Source organism: Emys orbicularis, chromosome 2, assembly GCF_028017835.1.
Source record: "Emys orbicularis isolate rEmyOrb1 chromosome 2, rEmyOrb1.hap1, whole genome shotgun sequence".
NCBI classification, from domain to species: Eukaryota; Metazoa; Chordata; order Testudines; family Emydidae; genus Emys; species Emys orbicularis.
Window position 1 is genome coordinate 230,178,440 of NC_088684.1, and position 17,740 is coordinate 230,196,179.

At 41.4% G+C, this 17,740-nt stretch overlaps 1 protein-coding gene across 1 annotated transcript in view; it reads left to right on the top strand.

Annotated features, from left to right (window-relative positions):
• Positions 1 to 15,548, top strand: part of RFTN1 (raftlin, lipid raft linker 1) — a 108,450-nt gene extending 92,902 nt beyond the window's left edge. Inside the window, exons 7-9 of the mRNA XM_065399592.1 lie at positions 2,871 to 2,974; positions 4,448 to 4,529; positions 15,081 to 15,548. Coding sequence (XP_065255664.1) covers positions 2,871 to 2,974; positions 4,448 to 4,529; positions 15,081 to 15,533 — 639 coding nt within the window. The 3' untranslated portion in view covers positions 15,534 to 15,548. The remainder of the gene's footprint in view (positions 1 to 2,870; positions 2,975 to 4,447; positions 4,530 to 15,080) is intronic.
• The last annotated feature ends 2,192 nt before the right edge of the window (positions 15,549 to 17,740 follow it).

The window sequence follows — 17,740 nt, forward strand, 5'->3', positions numbered from 1 at the left end:
ACCTGGAAAGAGGTACTTTGGCTGATTCCACAGAGGCATTGGGTGACTTCCATCAGAGCTGTTAAGGAGGACCAGGGAAGTGATTCTAGGGCCAGGTATGCACCTCTGCAGGGTGTGGACATGCTTTCTCATGGGTGCTAAAAACCCAGTTGACTGGTATTAGGAAAAAAGGGTGGATAGAAAGGCACCATGAGACTAACACGGAAAACAGAAACCACCTTTAGAACAATTTCTATCCACCCTTTTTTCCTAATCCTTCCCCTTCAATTTTCTTATACACTTCAACCTTCTGAACTAATAAATGCTTTAATTTTGTTGAACCCTAACCTGTTCTTTTCTCTCTCTAAGCATCTGTTGAGAAATATAACATCATCTGCTACAGGTGATGCATAAGTCTGACAAGTCAGATAGGTCAAAATCCCATAGGGTTTCATTGTCTTGCCGCTGCGGGAGCCTGCTGAGAAAACTGGCTGTGGCAGGAGACAGCGCATCGCTGAAATGGTTCGGCTCCTGCAGCAGCCAAATGTGATTTGTGTTGTCGTGGTGCTCTTCCTGGTTGCCATAACTACTCTCGGATTTTGACATGTTTGTCACATTTCTCGATGAAACAGGAAGGCTCTCTTTGATAATCTTAGCCCTCAGGTGCTGAATCTGAAGTCTGAATCCTTCCTGCACCATCAGTCATCGCTTAGGGCACAAACAAGGCTCAGCCATCTCTGTCTGTCCTGAGCCACTCTTTGCATGTCCTTTGTTGTTAAGTCCCAAAAGTTTTCCCGCTCATGGTACTGTGCGATAGAGGGATTTTTTTCAATCAGCTCCTTTTACATGTTCCTGCAGCTGTACAGTAGCGTGCCCGCCACAGCAAATGTTCTGGTTTCATTCTTTATACATGTCCTGGGTATTACCATCTTCTTTTCTGGATAACTCTGGAGATAAGGAGTTGTTGAGCTCTCTGACAAATCTCAGATTTTGTTATAAATTCATTCCAAAATACCTAGTATTTTCCTGAGGCATTTGCTTTCAAAGGCATTTGGACATCTGTCTGTACCTTTAATAGATTTTCCTCAGGCACTGGGCCATTTTAAAAACTGGAAAGAGGAAAAAGTCAGTTTGGCAGCTGGAGGGAGGGAGGGAGGACAAAAATGGTGGGGTTGGTGGAGTCTCTGATTTGTGTGGCTCTGAGGCTCCATAAACATGGCACTTCTGCCGTCATGGTAGGCTTGAAGAAGTTCTGATAAGCTTCTGACTCATTTCCTCAGAAGCTTAAGTTAGAATTTATCTTTTCTCTTAAAGGCCATCTTCTTCCTTTCCTGTACCTTCATGCTGTCTTATATAAGGTGATGCTGCCAGCCCTTGCAAATATGTGTGACCTCTGTAAGTAGGTGTATCATCGTGAGCATCTGACAGCTTCTGTGAAGAAACCCAAAGCAAGGTTAATCCAATGTGTGCTCATGTGCAGATTTTCAAATCATGGCTTTCCTTTAAATGGGTACAATTTTGCTCCTTCAGTTAGTTTCATATACAGTTTAGGTCATGTAAGTGATTAATTACCCAACTATACCTGCCTTTCAGTTATATAGATATTTAAGTGACCTAAATCGTATGCACAAAAAGGAAAGCCCAATTAAAACTGAAAATCAGGGCCTCTGTTTAAAATACTACAGCAGAATATGAATTAGGTCTGTTCAAATGATTGTTATTACAGTATGTATAGATTTTGATTTGAACTCGTGTAGTGAAGTAGAACCTTACTGATTGACATTGATGACTGGGAACACTGTGGTGCTTTACCCTGTTTTGAGAATTAACAAGAAAATGAACACACACACACACACACACACACTCTCTCTCTCTCTCTCAGCATCACAGAATGTATTTGTGCATTTATTTTGGCAAGCATAATTTGTACTGTCATGTAGTGTAATAGTATTTGTAGTGACAAGTGTATTAGCAATTTATGATAATACTTCAGTAAGATTAGTAACACTGAAGAGTAAATGTGCAATAGATTATTTTGTATATTAGTGCTCCCTGTAGCAATCTTTACTGAGACTAACTGTTCCTTTTGAGAGAATTATTGGGTTTATAGATTAGCAGAGGGAGAATTAGCAAGGGTCTACTGTACAGCATCTCTGAGTGAAGCTAGACTTTTACAGTGAAAGGTAACGTTTTGGTCTCGCCCACATATTTCCTGATTCAGAATAAAAAATAGGCAATGTTTATTTGCCTGTGGTGACAAAAGGAATAAAACAAGTTGTACTTATATTTTCTTTCTGCTGCTGGATGCAAATAACATGGGTTCATTAGCACCATAATGTCATTTAACTCCCCATGGAATGCTTTGAAATCAGAGGGCCAAATTTAGCTCTCAGCTCTGCTGGTGTAAAGCGGAAGTTAACTTGCTTGTCTTCAGGAGAGTTGCTCAGGATTTACACCAGCATAGTCAAGAGCAGAATCTGGACCACACAGTGTAATGCGTTTTTGTGCCACATGAATTCCTTTTTGTTTGCAAGGATGTAATTCTTCTTTTTTTCAATGAAGATTGCAGGAGGCCACTTGTCCAAGGGAGCTCTGATAAAACAAAATGAATTAGCCCTGTTTTTCTGATTCATCAGCTGTCACACGGATGGTTTAGAGCCCAAAAAGAAATTGCATATTTGCACTGTTTAAGCAAATATATTTAACTCTTCAGCAAGAACTGGAGAATGATCCTACGTGTCTTGCGTTTTCAAATATTTTCCTTCCTGCTTTCCTTAACTTGCAAAAATGATCTAACTTTGTAAAGAAACAACAACACAAAACACCGTTTTTAAAAAAGCCAATTGTCACACATCAAGCGATAATCCTAACAGTTGATTTTTCTTCCCCAGGGAATTGAAGTGCAGACAGATTATATTCCACTTTTGAACTCTCTTGCGGTGTATGGTTGGCAGCTGACTTGTGTGCTTCCTACTCCAATTGTAAAGACAAACAGGTACTGTGTGGGCACTGCATTTTGGTTAAGGAAGCCTCTGTATCAGCATGATAGTTTGTGCTAACAACTCCCCGTTCTCCTAGCATAGAGTTCCCTGCACATGTGCACTAAACTGTCCAGGAAAGCCACATTGCAGCTGCCACTGGGCCAGTCTGAGCATTTCTGTCCCCACCTCAGCCCTGCCACAAATCTTGCTGGGCAGGAAGGGGGTGGGGGTGCTGCCAGACTTGTATGTGGTGTGCCGGGTTGCAGGTGTAAGTTCTTAGCTCCATTTAAAAAATAAACTAACTAACTGTGGTGCTGTTTGTAGAGTGGTGTGGCCTAGCGGTAGAAGCACATGTTGTCTTTCATCAGTAGCTATCAGAACAGTGTGTGGTGTTATACATCATTTGCTGCAGTAGCTCAGAAAAAGCGGGTGAAATAATACTGATAGTACTGTAGTAGCCTTCAATTGGAATTTCCTTTGTTGGTGGGTTTTGGTCATTTTTATATCTACTTTTGCATCATAAGCATAATTATATTAATAGAAATGTAAATAGTTTTAAAACATTCTTAATGGAGACTGGCTAAAAATACAGGCATGTGACAACAGTTGATCCTTACTACTGCACATTCCAGAACTGCTATTCAAATAGGGTTCTTCATCAGTCACGAATAAAAAAAATAGATCAATATGCCAAGTTGTTCTTTATTAAAGCACCAATATTGTGCCCAGTGGTGTATGAGACACAGATGAAGACAATTCCTGTCCTTGAATTCTTACAGTCTATAAAGACCAAACATGCTGGGAAAACCAGTGGAAGGAGTTATTCTAATCTAATGTTTTTCATACACTTTTGAATAAATCAGTGGATGAAAAATCACAAATAAGGATTTTTAATTCCCTTTTGCAACATTGTGCTGTGTCCTCCCTTCTTTCCACTCCTTTCTGTGAACCATTTTATAATTACCTCCATAAAATGCTTCAGATTGGTCGTTAGTGCTGATTAACGCATAGCCTGAGTGATGGAGGCATTTGGCTTTGCCTTGTGCTTCACTACACATCTGAGCTGTGCATTAATCAGTGCTATCACTATTGCAGAATCTGTCAGCTCTTATTGCTTGGCTAGTAAAACACACTGCAATGTGTAATTGACATTGTAGTGCACATAAAGATTATAGTGCATGTCACATAGACTGATTTTTTTTCAAAAACTTTATTCTGTGTTGATTCTCGAATTCTAAAACATTTGACAGAAAAAACATCAGCGATTGAACTGGGATTTTAGGTGCATCAAATTAGACATGAGCCTAAATTAGGCTGATGCTTCCCAACAAATACCATTCTATCCATACGCACTTGAGACAGTCAGATGTTTCGGTCATTTCTGGTGGTTCTCTTTTGCCCAGTTTAAGCAAATGACTGAGGTATTTCTTGGATTTTGAATCCTACTTTGTATGAGCTTGACTCATTTTCAGGATTATGTTTTACAGGGAGGGGAATTTAGCCACTAAGCAGATTGTCTTTCTTCAGAGACCCTCTCTACCCCAGAAAGCAAAGAAGAAAGAATCTAAGGTAAATGACCTTGAATTCCTGTGTACGTTTATCGTGGCAGTACTCTAATACTCTAATAGATTTTCCACAGCAGTTTCAACATTTCTAATGGCTTAGAAGGTTTGCTGAATATTATCAGAACACTTTAGAACTCTGATGTGAACTATTAAACCAAAGAAATAACAAAATACTCAAAGGACATGAAAGGTGCTGTCCTTCACTCTTCCTTCCATTGGAGGGAGCTAGAGACTATGTGGTCTACTAAAAACAATAAACACAGTGAGGAATTGGAGTGGGATTTAGGAGATGTAGGCTCAATTCCTGGTTGTGCCACAGATATCCTATGTGATCTTGGGCAAGTCACTTTACCTCTCTCTCTGCCCCTGTTCATGATTTGTACGATGGGGACCGTAATATTTCCTTTCTCCCACCTTTTGTCTGCCTTATCCGTTTAGATTGTAAACTTTTGGGGGCAGAGGACTGTCTCTTGCTATATTTTTGGACAGAGTCTAGTAGAGTGGGGCCTTAATCTCAGTTGGAGCTTCTAGGTGCTTCTGTAATATAAATAAATACTAACATATGAGATTGGGAGAATTTCACTAACCTATAAAACAGGGGTAGGCAACCTATGGCCCGCATGCCAAAGGCGGCACACGAGCTGATTTTCAGTGGCACTCACACTGCCTGGGTCCTTGCCACCGGTCCGGGGGGCTCTGCATTTTAATTTAATTTGAAATGAAGCTTCTTAAACATTTTAAAAACCTTATTTACTTTACATACAACAATAGTTTAGTTATATACTATAGACTTATAGAAAGAGACCTTCTATAAATGTTAAAATGTATTACTGGCACGCGAAACCTTAAATTAGAGTGAATAAATGAAGACTCGGCACACCACTTCTGAAAGGTTGCCGACCCCCTGCTATAAAAAGTAACCAAACCAAGCTAGAGTTAATGGAGCATGCAGCTGACAGGGATCAGTGCATCTTCATTTTATTCCCACTTCCCTGAAGTGTTTCAGTTCCCTTTATTAAATGAGCAGCAGGCAGAAAGCCTGGCCCAAACATGTCATACTTTAAAGGGTAGGAGAAAATACAGAGATTTGTACAAGGCAACAAATGGCAGATTACCGACCAGCAGGTCTTGTTCACATGCGTTTCACCTTTCCCAACCTGCATGCAAGGGAGCCAATCAAGTGAAGTATGAAGATGAAATACAACCCATCTAGTGAAAGCAAGCCATCAGAGGATGAAGAAGCTACTAGTGTTGCCTTCATTTTATTCCTGCTCTATGTACTGCAGCTACACTAACATTAGTTACCAATGCAATGGGATGACACCTTGGGACCATTCAGAAGTTCAGCAAGTGTTGAATGTTGAGCCTGCTTATTAAGTGGAGTTGGACATTAGGAGTAGAGCTGGCCAAAACACGGGATTTCCAGTTCACAGGAAATTTTGCAGTTTTAACATTTGGTTTCATTCCGAATGGGAAGTAATTCAGTTTGTTTTTTTATTTCCTATGAACCAGAAATCCCTCCAAAATTTGTTTCAGGATCACTGACATATGGAGTTTCCAAAGTGAAATCTGCTCCCCAGTCCCAGACAGCTACTGAGTAAAATTGACAGTCTTGTCAGTTTCATCACTGTTACTAGTAGCATCAAAACTGATAAGACTGTCAGTTTCACTGTCCTACTGCCGGGGCTCTCAGAGTCTACAGTTCTGGGGTAGCCCCGCCATGTGGACTGCTTTTAACCAGGATGATGTGTTGCCCAGGATAACCTTTTTCGTGGCTGTTGGGCGACCAGTAGGATGTTCTTGATCAATTACCAGTTTTTTTTAACACTTCCCATTTTAAATTTATATTCCCAGTCAGTTATATTGACAATTAATTGCCTTATTCTTTGGAAAGTTGGCCCTCTTAAAGTTCCAAATAAACATATTACTAGTTGGTGCCATATTCTGTTTGCACAAAGTAAATATAATCAGATCATGATCACTAGTATCTAGGCAACCACTGATTTTTAGGCCTGCTATTAAATCATCTTTGGCCATCAGAATGACATCCAGTATTGAGTTCCCTCACCCCATCATATTGGTTTCAGGACTTTCTGTGTTAAGAAATCATCAGCTCTTAATGTTTAGAAACTTTAAGGAAATTTTGTTACTGGTTACATGAGATGTCCAGCAAATGTCCCCCAGGCTGAAGTCACCCATGATAACACATTTTTTCCTTCTACCCTTTATGGGCAGATGCCTAAGGAGCTGTTCATCCTGCTCACTAGTGGAATTTGGTGACCAGAAACACATGCCCACCAGTAGCCCATCTTTGGTTTTATTAGTTAGAACTTTAATTTATAAGCTTTCAAGGTCCTGTGATTCTGAATCCTCTATGACTCAGTGTAACACTTCCCAAGGGTACCCACGGTTGGGAGGCACCTCGCTACCACCTGTCCTTAGCATGAAGAAGCCTTATCTGTGTCTGTCATGTGTCAGCTCCCTGACTCCACCAGCCCTGGGCAACACAAGCACTCCTCTCTCAGCCGAGCAGGCGCCGCTGGCCCTCTGCAGGTCAGTGATGGGCACACTCCAACCACTGAGCCCTCCAAGCGTCCCCCAGGAGTGTCTAGCCCTTGGTCCATTGGACACTCACAGAGTTCACAGATTTGCTGCTCCCAAAGAAGCAGAGCACTCCAGCTTACCAGTTTCACCTCAGATCACAGTTCCATTTAACGCGCAGCACTTAGATATATTTATAGGGAAAACAAGCAAAAGTTTATTTAACAAAGAGAAGACATTCAAATGACGGCAAGTAGGAATATTGGAAACAAATAGTTACATATAAAATAATTTCATAACTTGCATTCTAGAACATAGATTTATTTAACAAGTTACTTTCCTGTCTTATATTGCAAAGCCCATCCCAAAGTCCTCCCAGCGTTTTACAGCCAGGCTCAGTTGTGATCTTCTGTTTGTGAGACAAGTCACACTGCCAGCTTGCCTCCTTAATGAAGGGTGCAGGGGGGGTACCTGCACCCCCCACATATACTCCAACAATTCATTCTCTTTACTCATAAACAGGATCCCCCTCCTGCTGTTTTATTTCTTCTTGTAAATTTCCTCTCTTGAAGATTTCACAATCCCTTGATTAGCATGTTGGCTCCAGATGCAAATAGATCTATATTGTGCCATGGACAATACACAATGCCCAGACAGGGAGATAAGCATTTATTACATCCTGTCTGGAAGGAACCAGTCTGAGTCACATCATCTCCTGGTTACCTGTCTTAAGGCCTAGGTTTTGAGAACATAACTCCTATTAAAGATACATAGCTCCTTAAATATTAACTGTACATGCATTTCAAAATGATTATGATGATCAGTGGACTACTGGCTCTCAGTAGAGACCTCACCTACCACCCTTTGGTGAATTATTATGTGCATACCTGATGCAGGGGATCCATGTAAAACTCTGTGCATCTCCTGTGCCCTATGCCAATTGGCATCAAGAGGTCCTTGGGTAACACTCCAGTCTCCTGTGTCTTTGATGTAAAGTGTTACCCCCTCCTCTTTTTCCCTCTATTTCTATGGAATAAGTTGTAACCATCAGTTTTAATGTTCCAATCACATGAACCATCCCACAAGTTCTAGTAATACCAACCATATCATATTTCTTCTCATATATGAGCATCTCCAACTCCTCTTGTTTATAACTTAGGCTCCTAGCATCAGAATATAGATGATTAAAAATGTGTCCCTTACACGACCCTTTGTACTTGGATTTGTCATATGCATGACACCATGTGGCTGGTTTACATATTTGGGTGTTGGCACCATGATTGCTCCATTAACACCCTCTGCCTTTCATGGTTAGTTTAAAGCCCTCCCAGATACCTTTGCTGGGCTATCACCCAGGAGATCGGTACCATTTCTACTGTGATCGGTGCCCCAATATTCCACAAAACCTTCTCCCCTACACCACTTACTTAACCAACTGTTCACCTCTGATATCTTTCTTCTCTCACTTGAGGCATAGGAAGGATTCCCAGAAGATAGTCTGGATATTCCTGTCCTTCAGTTCCCTTCCGAGATCTCTGAAGTCTTCTAGGATCTCTGGAATAGTGCCAGATGTAGTCTCATTGGTGCCAATGTGGATCACCACCTAAAGGATCTCTCCTGTCAGCTTCAGAATTTTGTTTATTCCTGTGGTGATGCCCTTTGTCTTTGCTCCTGGAAGGCAACAACAAACTGTCTTGCCGTCCTTCTAGCCCTTGCAGAATGTCCTTTCCATTCTCTTTAGCATGTAATCCCCATTGAGGATTGTCTTCCTCTCTGGCCAGTTGTGGATATGCTCTCTTGAACTTGTCTGAGTCCATCTAGTTTGAGCTGGGCAGCAGTTCTCAGCTCTTTTCTTTGCTGTCTGTAGGTCCTTTGCTCCAACTGGGTCTTGCTGGTTGTTCTTTTCAGATGTCTTACTCAGCACGTAATAGTGATTTGATATGTCCAGCTGTGAAGATGCCCTTTGGGTTCTCCTACTTCTGGTGGTGACAAATCTATCTTCCTATCTTCATTTCCTTGTCTGCTTTTGTCACCTGATTCTGTTACCGTCCCCTGTGAGATTTGCTGTAGTATTGACCAGAAAATCCTCCATATCCCTGGTGGTTTGCAAGATAATCAGCTGTTCCTCAAGACCACAAACCTTCATCTCCATCAGGGCTACCAGCTTGCACTTCATACAGACAAAGTCTCCTCTCTCTTCAGGCAGGAAGCAGAAGATGGCACATCCACTGCAGACCACTGATGACTATCAGACTAGCTGATGACTCTCTATCCTTGTTGCTGAGTCAAAACAGTACTTATAAAGCAAATCCCCCAAACTCCCTCCTGGAAACTCCACTATTAGCTGCTCACTGTCACCACAGGTGAGATCATTAGAGATGCTTAAGCTTGATCCCCCTTAATATAAACAAGAGTAAGCTGCTGGCATGGTGTCCTTTATATTGGAATTCACTTCTGCTACTTGGTTAGCCAGAGCCCAGATTTATTAGTCTTCTAGGCATGCTGCAAAGCCTGTCCTTCTCAGGCTATCTAGGAGGAGCTGGGCTGTGGGTTGGGGTGGTTATCATCATGGGCAGTGCTTTTGTTTGCTTTGTGAGTTGTAATGAAGAGGATGGGAACCTATAATAGATATTAGTATAAATTCAAATAGATACATCCATAACTAATGAGTCGACGGTAGTGGCAGCTGCAAACCAACAAGTGTGACTGAAAAGATTATTTTTACATATACCATTGAAAAGGTTCATTCAAATTTTACAAATGTCTATTGATAAGAGATTATTTACATGCAGGAAGTTTGAAATAAATGCAGTACAAAAATACAAGTAATAAAATATGATGGTTTTCAGTCAAAGGTTCAAGAAAAATATGGGAGAGGTAAAATCATCCAAATTCATACTAGTTCTATAAAAAGCTGTCATTGTTATTCAGCTGCTGGTAAACGCCTGACATAAACCACCTTACATTTGATTCAGTTGCTAAGCATTCTGAACAGCACAAAAGCATAGACACTAAGATCTGATAGCTTTATTTAATTTTTGATTACAACATGTTTAAAACTTTTTTGTAGATAAACACTTGGAGGGGGAAAATATGTGGTGCTGATAAGATTAAAATGAAATTGCAGTGGTGGAAACTAAATCCTTCATATGAACTAGTCAGGTGCTATGCAGTTCAGCCAGCTGAACAGAAAGGAAACGTATAAGGAATTGTAAAAACTCTGCAGTAAGACAGCGATAACTGTATCTCTCATTGCCCCATCACAGGCTGCAGATTTAATCTAATTACTCATAAAGTTTATCTGCTGTTTCTTGAGACAAAATCAAGGCTCGTTTCAGCAGAAATTAGGCTTCATGGCCGTTAAACCCTGTAAAGGCTGACCTTAGTTCAGAAGAAGCTTTTTAACATTTTGGGCCTGATATGCAGCTTCTACTCACGGAAAACTCCAAATGATTTAAATGGGAATTGTGGGTGCTCAGCACCTCTGAAAATCAGGACACTTTTTTCAAGTGTCTAAATGTAGACACTCAAGTTAAAAAATTGTGGTGTTCTCTTTAATATATTTATATGCAAGATACGTTTGGTGAATGACATCTAGGCTCAAATAAAACATAAAAGAATATAGGCTAAATCTAGCTACTGCTAGGGGATTTTTTGCTCTCTCAGAGTTTGGCCAGCTGGAGCATTACTTCAGCATTATGAAGTAAGGGTCTCAACCAGGCTTGTGTATGCTTGCAAGCAATTGCATGTGCAGTTAATTGTGGGTATAACATACGGGATTTGCACAACTACCTTTTCTGTGAGCAGAACAGGATCACAAATGGCAGACTTTGTGCTCACAGTTATTTGTGGGCTTAAAACTGTAGGTGCAAAATGGAAGGCTGGTTTTCAAAATTTGGTTTGGAAAAGGTTTTTTCTCTAAGATATGGTTTTGGGTGGTCCATCAGATTGCTAAGGAGGGCAAAAGATTTGTGATCATGAGTTGTCCTCCTGATGGTCTCTGGTATAGACCTGTAGCACTGGGAAAATGACTTCTGGACTCCAACTGGACAGCCAGATGAGACAGCCAAGGTCCACAGCCTCCTATATTTTATGTAGTATGGAAAGCATGGGTGCCAGAAGAACTGCAAATGTGTGAGGCAAAGCGCCCCTCACCAGCCCAACCTTCCCAGGGCCCTCAAGGGAGCCCTCCCCTCACCAACCTGACCCTCCTGGATTCCCTCCCTTCTCTCCCAACTCCTTAGTTTACCCTCCCTGCTGGTGAGCCCTCAGGTGATGGGTTCGTCCCACTTCCTGGATCTGCCCAGTCCCCGATAGGAGCTGCTGCTGAGTTTTTCACAGCTGGCAGGTGAAGGCCCAGCTGTTGGCATGCAGCACGATGCAGAGTGGAACCTGGGTGCTGGCAAATTGGTGAGGCAATTTGTTTAAATGGTGAAGTAACTAACCACTTGAAAGTTTAAGCTGACTTTGCTTGGGAAGGTTGACTTTTCCTTCAGGGATGAGGCAGATAAATCCTTTGTCCTCTGAGTAATTTTCTGACATTATAAGCACATTACACCTATTAGGGGTCAGGAAGGGATTCTCTCCTCCCCATTGTTTCTTTTTTCTTTTCATCCCTCTGAAGCATCAAAGATGGTCACAGCTGGAGATGGGACACTGGACAGAGTTGGCCAGTGCTCTTAGGTGCTTGGCTGGCTGGTTCTTGCTCACATGCTCAGGATCTAACTGATCGCCATCTGTGGGGTCAGGAAGGAATTTTCCCCTAGGTCTGATTAATAGATTCATACATTTTAAGGCCAGAAGAGACCATTATGATTATCTAGTCTGTCCTTCTGTATACTACAGGCCACAGAACATCCCCAAAATAATTCTGAGAGCATGTCTTTTAGAAGAACATCCATTCTTGATTTAAAAAACTATCCGTGATGGAGAATCCACCACAACCTTTGGTACATTGTTCCAATGGTTAATTACTCTTGCCAGTAAAAATTTACACCTTATTTCCAGTCTGATTTTGTCTAGCTCGAACTTCCATCCATTGGATGTGTTATGCCTTTCTCTGTTAGACAACTGAGCCCATTATGAAATATTTGTTCCCCATGTAGGTACTTATGGCTGTAATCAAGTCACCCCTTAATCTTCTCTTTGATAAGCTAAATAGACTGAGCTCCTTGAGGCTATTACCATAAGGCCTGTTTTCTAATCATTTAATCATTCTTGTGGCTCTTCTTTGAACCCTCTCCAATTTATCAACATCCTTCTTGAATTGTGGGCATTAATACTGGACACAATATTACTCTTAATTTTTATTTTTTGGCACAGAATTCCCTTATGTGCACAATATTTTAAAATTCTGCAAAAGTTTTATTTGTCAATAAATAAATGTGGCTCCAGCATGGCAGTGGGGAGCACAGGTCACTGGCTGCATTGAGATGGGAGATCACCCTGAAGCCTCCACCTCCCCGAGTACAGGGACTCGACAGTGAGGCTGCACCTGACCCTGACACAGTGCAAGGGCTGGGCCTGCCCCTCTGTGCCAAGTGTGGCTGGGCAGGCTCAGCCCAGCAGTATCCAAGTGTGGAGGGGCTTAGTATGGGGGGATTCAGGTGTGGGGTGAGAGGTATCTGTGTGGGGCAGTCTGGGTGTGGGCCGCTCAGTGGGTGATCTGGATGCACCGGGGCTCATTGAGGGATTCCGGGTGCAGGGGCAATGGGACTCTGCAGAGGGTCCAGGTGATGGTGGTTGGGGCTCAGTGGGGTAGGGGTCTGGGGGTGGGGGCCTTGTCAGAGGGGTCCAGGTGTATGGGGGTAGGGATTGTCAGGGTGAGGGTTCGATGGGCCTGCTTAATGGGGGAGCCCCAGCTGCTGCCGAGGGAACACAGCATGTCAGCTCCCACTTCCCCCCACAATTCCCCGATTCCCTTTTCTTCTCCATCCTCCTCCCCTCACTCCCACATTCCCCTCCCCCTGCCCTATTCCACCCCCTTCCTTCCCCACTGCCTCTCCTCCCTATCCCCTTAGTCCCCTTCCCTCATTTCTCCCACCCCCTGTTACTCAGCCCCACCGCGGGCACTCATTGTTCCACAGAAAATAGGAAGGCTCCCAGCACACAGAAGGGGAGCACCACTGGCACTAGGAGCCAGGAGGCTGCATTCAGCTTCAGAGTCAGCGGAGCGGAGCTGGGCAGCTCTGCGTTTGCAGAAATGGGGGGGCAGTGGCACGTAACCCTGTGTGCCCCCCCATGCCTCAGCAATGTTTGGGGGGTAATCCCCCCCCAAAAAACTGCACACATGGTCGCCCCCCCACCCTCCAGCGCAGCTTCCCTGTCATTTTCTGCAGGGAAATCTGTAGGGGGAGGGGCTGTTTTCTGCGGGCGCGCAGAATCCCCCAAGGAGTAACAATATTCCAGCAGCGGGTGCACAAGTCTCAAATACAGATGTAAAGTAACCTCTCTGCTCTTACTCTTTCTCGAGATTCCCCTGTTTATCCATCCCAGGATTGCATAGCTCTTTTGACCACAGCGTCACACTGGGAGCTCACAATCAGCTGATTATCCAGTGGTCTTGGGGGGGTTTTCATCTTCCTTTGCAGCATGTGGTCCAAATTGCCTGCCAGGTTCATCTGGGGACCTCTCAATCAATTTCTTGCCCTTGCAGGGGGCTTGGGCATCGGTGCACCTCGGTCTCTCCTATTCTTTGCCTGTGGCACGCAATAGTCTCCTGAGGGCTATACCTTGAGCTAATTTCAGTTGTTGGGTTCAGTATGCGAGTGGTAGGTGGTTTTGGTGGCCTGTGATATATTGGAGGACAGACTAGACGATCTGGTGGTCCCTTCTGATTTTAATTCTATGATTATTGCATCAACATTTCAAGAAACCATAGTTACTTTTATTGCTAGTCAAAATATAGCCTTCAGCATTAGTCAACATAGATCATCCAAAATGGTGGTCATGATGAGTCTTGTGGTGTGCGTTGTAGAAGGTGGCCTTGTGCATTCTGCCCCAGAAACTTTTGTACAAACGGCTCAGGATGTTTTGCTACTTACTTGCACTGTTTATCACTTGGTCTTGTAAATGCTCAATGTTTAAAACATTGTACTGTAAAATCACTTCTGGATTCTGCACTGTATGTATGGCTTAGCAAAGCAGATCAGATTATACATTTGGAATTTTTTAGTCCACAGACTGACTTGGAAAAGTTCCTGAAAGTTTCAAAATGCTGGTTTAGTCTTGCAAATGCTGGTCCTGTGGGAACTGTGGGCTTCTGAAAAAGAAAACCCTTTAGAGTTATTTTGTGGCACATTCCAAACAATACATAGGATAGGAGTACAGAACTTTTCTGTATGATACACAATACTTGAATGATTTTCTTATAAAACTGTTCTTGCACAGTTCTTTCACATTTTGGTTTTATATCAATGTCTACATAGCGCACTTTATATACATGCTTACACATATCTGAGAGAGAGGATAAATAGTCATAAAACAAGCAGTGGAATTCCACCTTAAAAGCTAAATTTGTAAATTTTCTGAGTTGCTGTCTTCACACACTTGGTGAATGTGTGCGCTTGTGTTCTCAGTCAGGGTTTGTTACTTCTGCTACTAACTCGTTGAAAAACTGGAATAATACTCCAGGATCTCTTCCTCTGTTTGTCTACATTAGCACAGCTTTCCATTTTCTTGCTTTCAGAACAGTTTGGGATGTCTGCCAGGATGTTGTGGGTTATTACCTCAGCACCGAAATATCCTTCATCAAGAAACTGACTAGGCATACAAAGCAGTAGAGACAGAGAAAGGAACAGAAGCATTGTATCTACATGTGTGTAATAGCTACAAACATGTAACAATTTTAAGTAGTCTGGGTACTCATATACAATATATATTTTGAGGTTGGATCCTTTGACCAGCTCAACCATTGAACTGAAGTTAAACCATTATTATTTCAGAAAGCAAATTTCTACTTGAGTTTTTATTTATGTTTAAAGTGACCTTTAACTTTCAAATCTTTTATTTATAGTTTCACTGGAGGTTCTCCAAAGAAGAGATGCACAACAAACAAACAAAGAAATCTAACAAGGCTAAACTAAGTTCAAGGGAGAAACAAACAGCAGAAGAAAAACAGGAGAGTGAAGTTATAGAGAACACAAGAAATTTAGAAGCACAATTGTCAACAATTGAAAATGTTGGGAACTGCAAACCAGTCTTGAATGAACAACTGGATAGTATCGCAGACAAGACATCTGAGATGCATGAGGACAAAGACACATCTATCCATGGCAATGAGGAATCAGAAGAAAAATGGCATCCAAGTCATGATACTGATCAAAAAGAAGTGGAAGTGTGCTTGAGTCACAATGAGACATCGGACAACTGTGAGAACCAGATAACGCATGAAGGAAGCTGTGTTCTAACAACTGACAGTGGGGATGGAGACAATGGGGCTGGAGCCATGGATGCTTCCTGCAATTAATCACCCGCATCTCAAGATTACTGAAAGAGTTGCAGATCTTTTGCCAAACTAAAGGACAAGTTTTGCTAATCATCCTCACTAACTTAATTGCTTAATACAATTTTTAATTTGGCTTTGTAAATGCCCTATACAATTTTATTCTCTCCAATTAACATACACAGGCATCTTAAAGTTTCAACTAACTGTAGGGACCACTTTTGCTCCCACATAAGTTAATGGCAAAATTTCCATTGACTTTACTGAGATTAGGACTGGCTCTACTGTCCTTAGTTTTAAAGGTACAGATGAAATGTATTGTGATTACCAAGTTGGGAGTGAAAACATAGTCAGGCTTGTTCTGTGACTCAAGAAAAACCGCTGATATTTAAACTGCTCTGTGCTGTCTTAACAAAAACAGGTTTGTATTCAGTATTTCATATTAGTTTAGGAGAAGCATTGTTGGTCAATTTCCTTATGTAATAATTTTATCAATGTATCATTGCTGAAACAATTATTGCACCATGTCATTTTGTCATTGTTTTGTGTTGTCAAGAAAATGGTATTTAGGCTTACGGAGGCTGGAATTGGGAAGTTTGATAAAGTGGCTGTAGCTGTATTTATCTCCATATCATATCTACTCATTGATATTCTCTTGAATTTAGTTTACTCTTGCAAATATATAAAGCAATAAACAGACCATGAATATTGTAGGTACATAAGGGGAACCTGATGGGGAAACAAACCTCTTGATGAATGTGTGTTGTGTGTTAAGCAGATGGCTCTAACATAATGCCTACGATTCCCTATTCTCTTATTTTGGTGTTCTGGATTTTTAGGTTGCTAATCAGCCCTTCGGCAATGCTTGCTGGGTCTTCAAGAAATAGAAAAGAAAATGAAAACTGCACGTAAAATGTAACTCATTAATTGTACATATTCACTAATAGTGGATACACTTGCCATCTGCTAGCACTGCTATTATGTGACTTTTCATCATTTATCAACTAGAGTAGTGTGTGTCACAAGAAAGATGGGTTTTTTTTTAATCAAATAGCTATCAGGCAAATGTCAGTGAAAGCTACTGAATGACCCTGAAGAGTACAACCTGATGACTAAACCTTTCTTTTACAACAGATAACCATGTTTTTCAGCTGACATACAAACTTTATGATGTAAAATGGTCAACATTTTCATGTTTGGAGGTATATTAAAATTTTTACAGTAAAATGTACGTGTAACAATTTTTTTAGATCATATTTGAATATACTCTTAAACAGTTTTAGTCTGCTTAAAAATGTAACATGTAGTAGCTTTTCTTTTCTTAATAAGCAATCCCCTTAGAGTCCCGGTTTAGAATTAGTTAGGCAGTCCTGTATGGTGTTTTTTAAAAATACCTTCTATTTTTCATTTTCTGTAAACAAAGTAATTCCATAAACAATAAAGTTTCTTGACACCTTAAATGACTGCTTCTTTGAGCAGCTAGTCCTGGAACCCACAAGAGGAGAGGCAATTCTTGATTTAGTCCTAAGTGGAGCACAGGATCTGGTCCAACAGGATATAGCTGAATATAGATGAACTGCTTAGTAATAGTAGCCATAACATAATAAAATTTAACATCCCTTTGGGGGTGGGAGACACCAAAGCAGCCCACCATGGTAGCATTTAGTTTCAGAAAGGGGAACTACACAGAAATGAGGAAGTTCGTTAAACAGAAATTAAAAAGTACTGTGCCAAAAGTGAAATCCCTACAAGCTGCATGGAAACTTTTTAAAGACACCATAATAGAAGCTTGATTTAAATGTATATCCCAAATTAAAAAACATAGTAAGAGGACCAGAAAAGTGCCACTGTGGCTAAACATCAAAGTAAAAGAAGCAGTTAGAGGCAAAGAGGCATCCTTTAAAAAGTGGGAGTTAAATCCTACTGAGGAAAATAGAAGAAAGCATAAACTCTGGCAAGTGAAGTGTAAAAATATAATTAGGAAGGCCAAAAAAGAATCTGAAGAACAGCTAGCCAAAGACTCAAAAAGTAATAGCAAAACATTTTTTAAGTACATCAGAAGCAGGAAGCCTGTTAAACAACCAGTGGGCCACTGGACAATCGAGATGCTAAAGGAGCACTCAAGGAAAATAAAGCCATTACAGAATAACTAAATGAATTATTTGCATCGATCTTAACAGCTGAGGATGTGAGGGAGATTCCCAAACCTGAACCATTCTTTTTAGGTGACA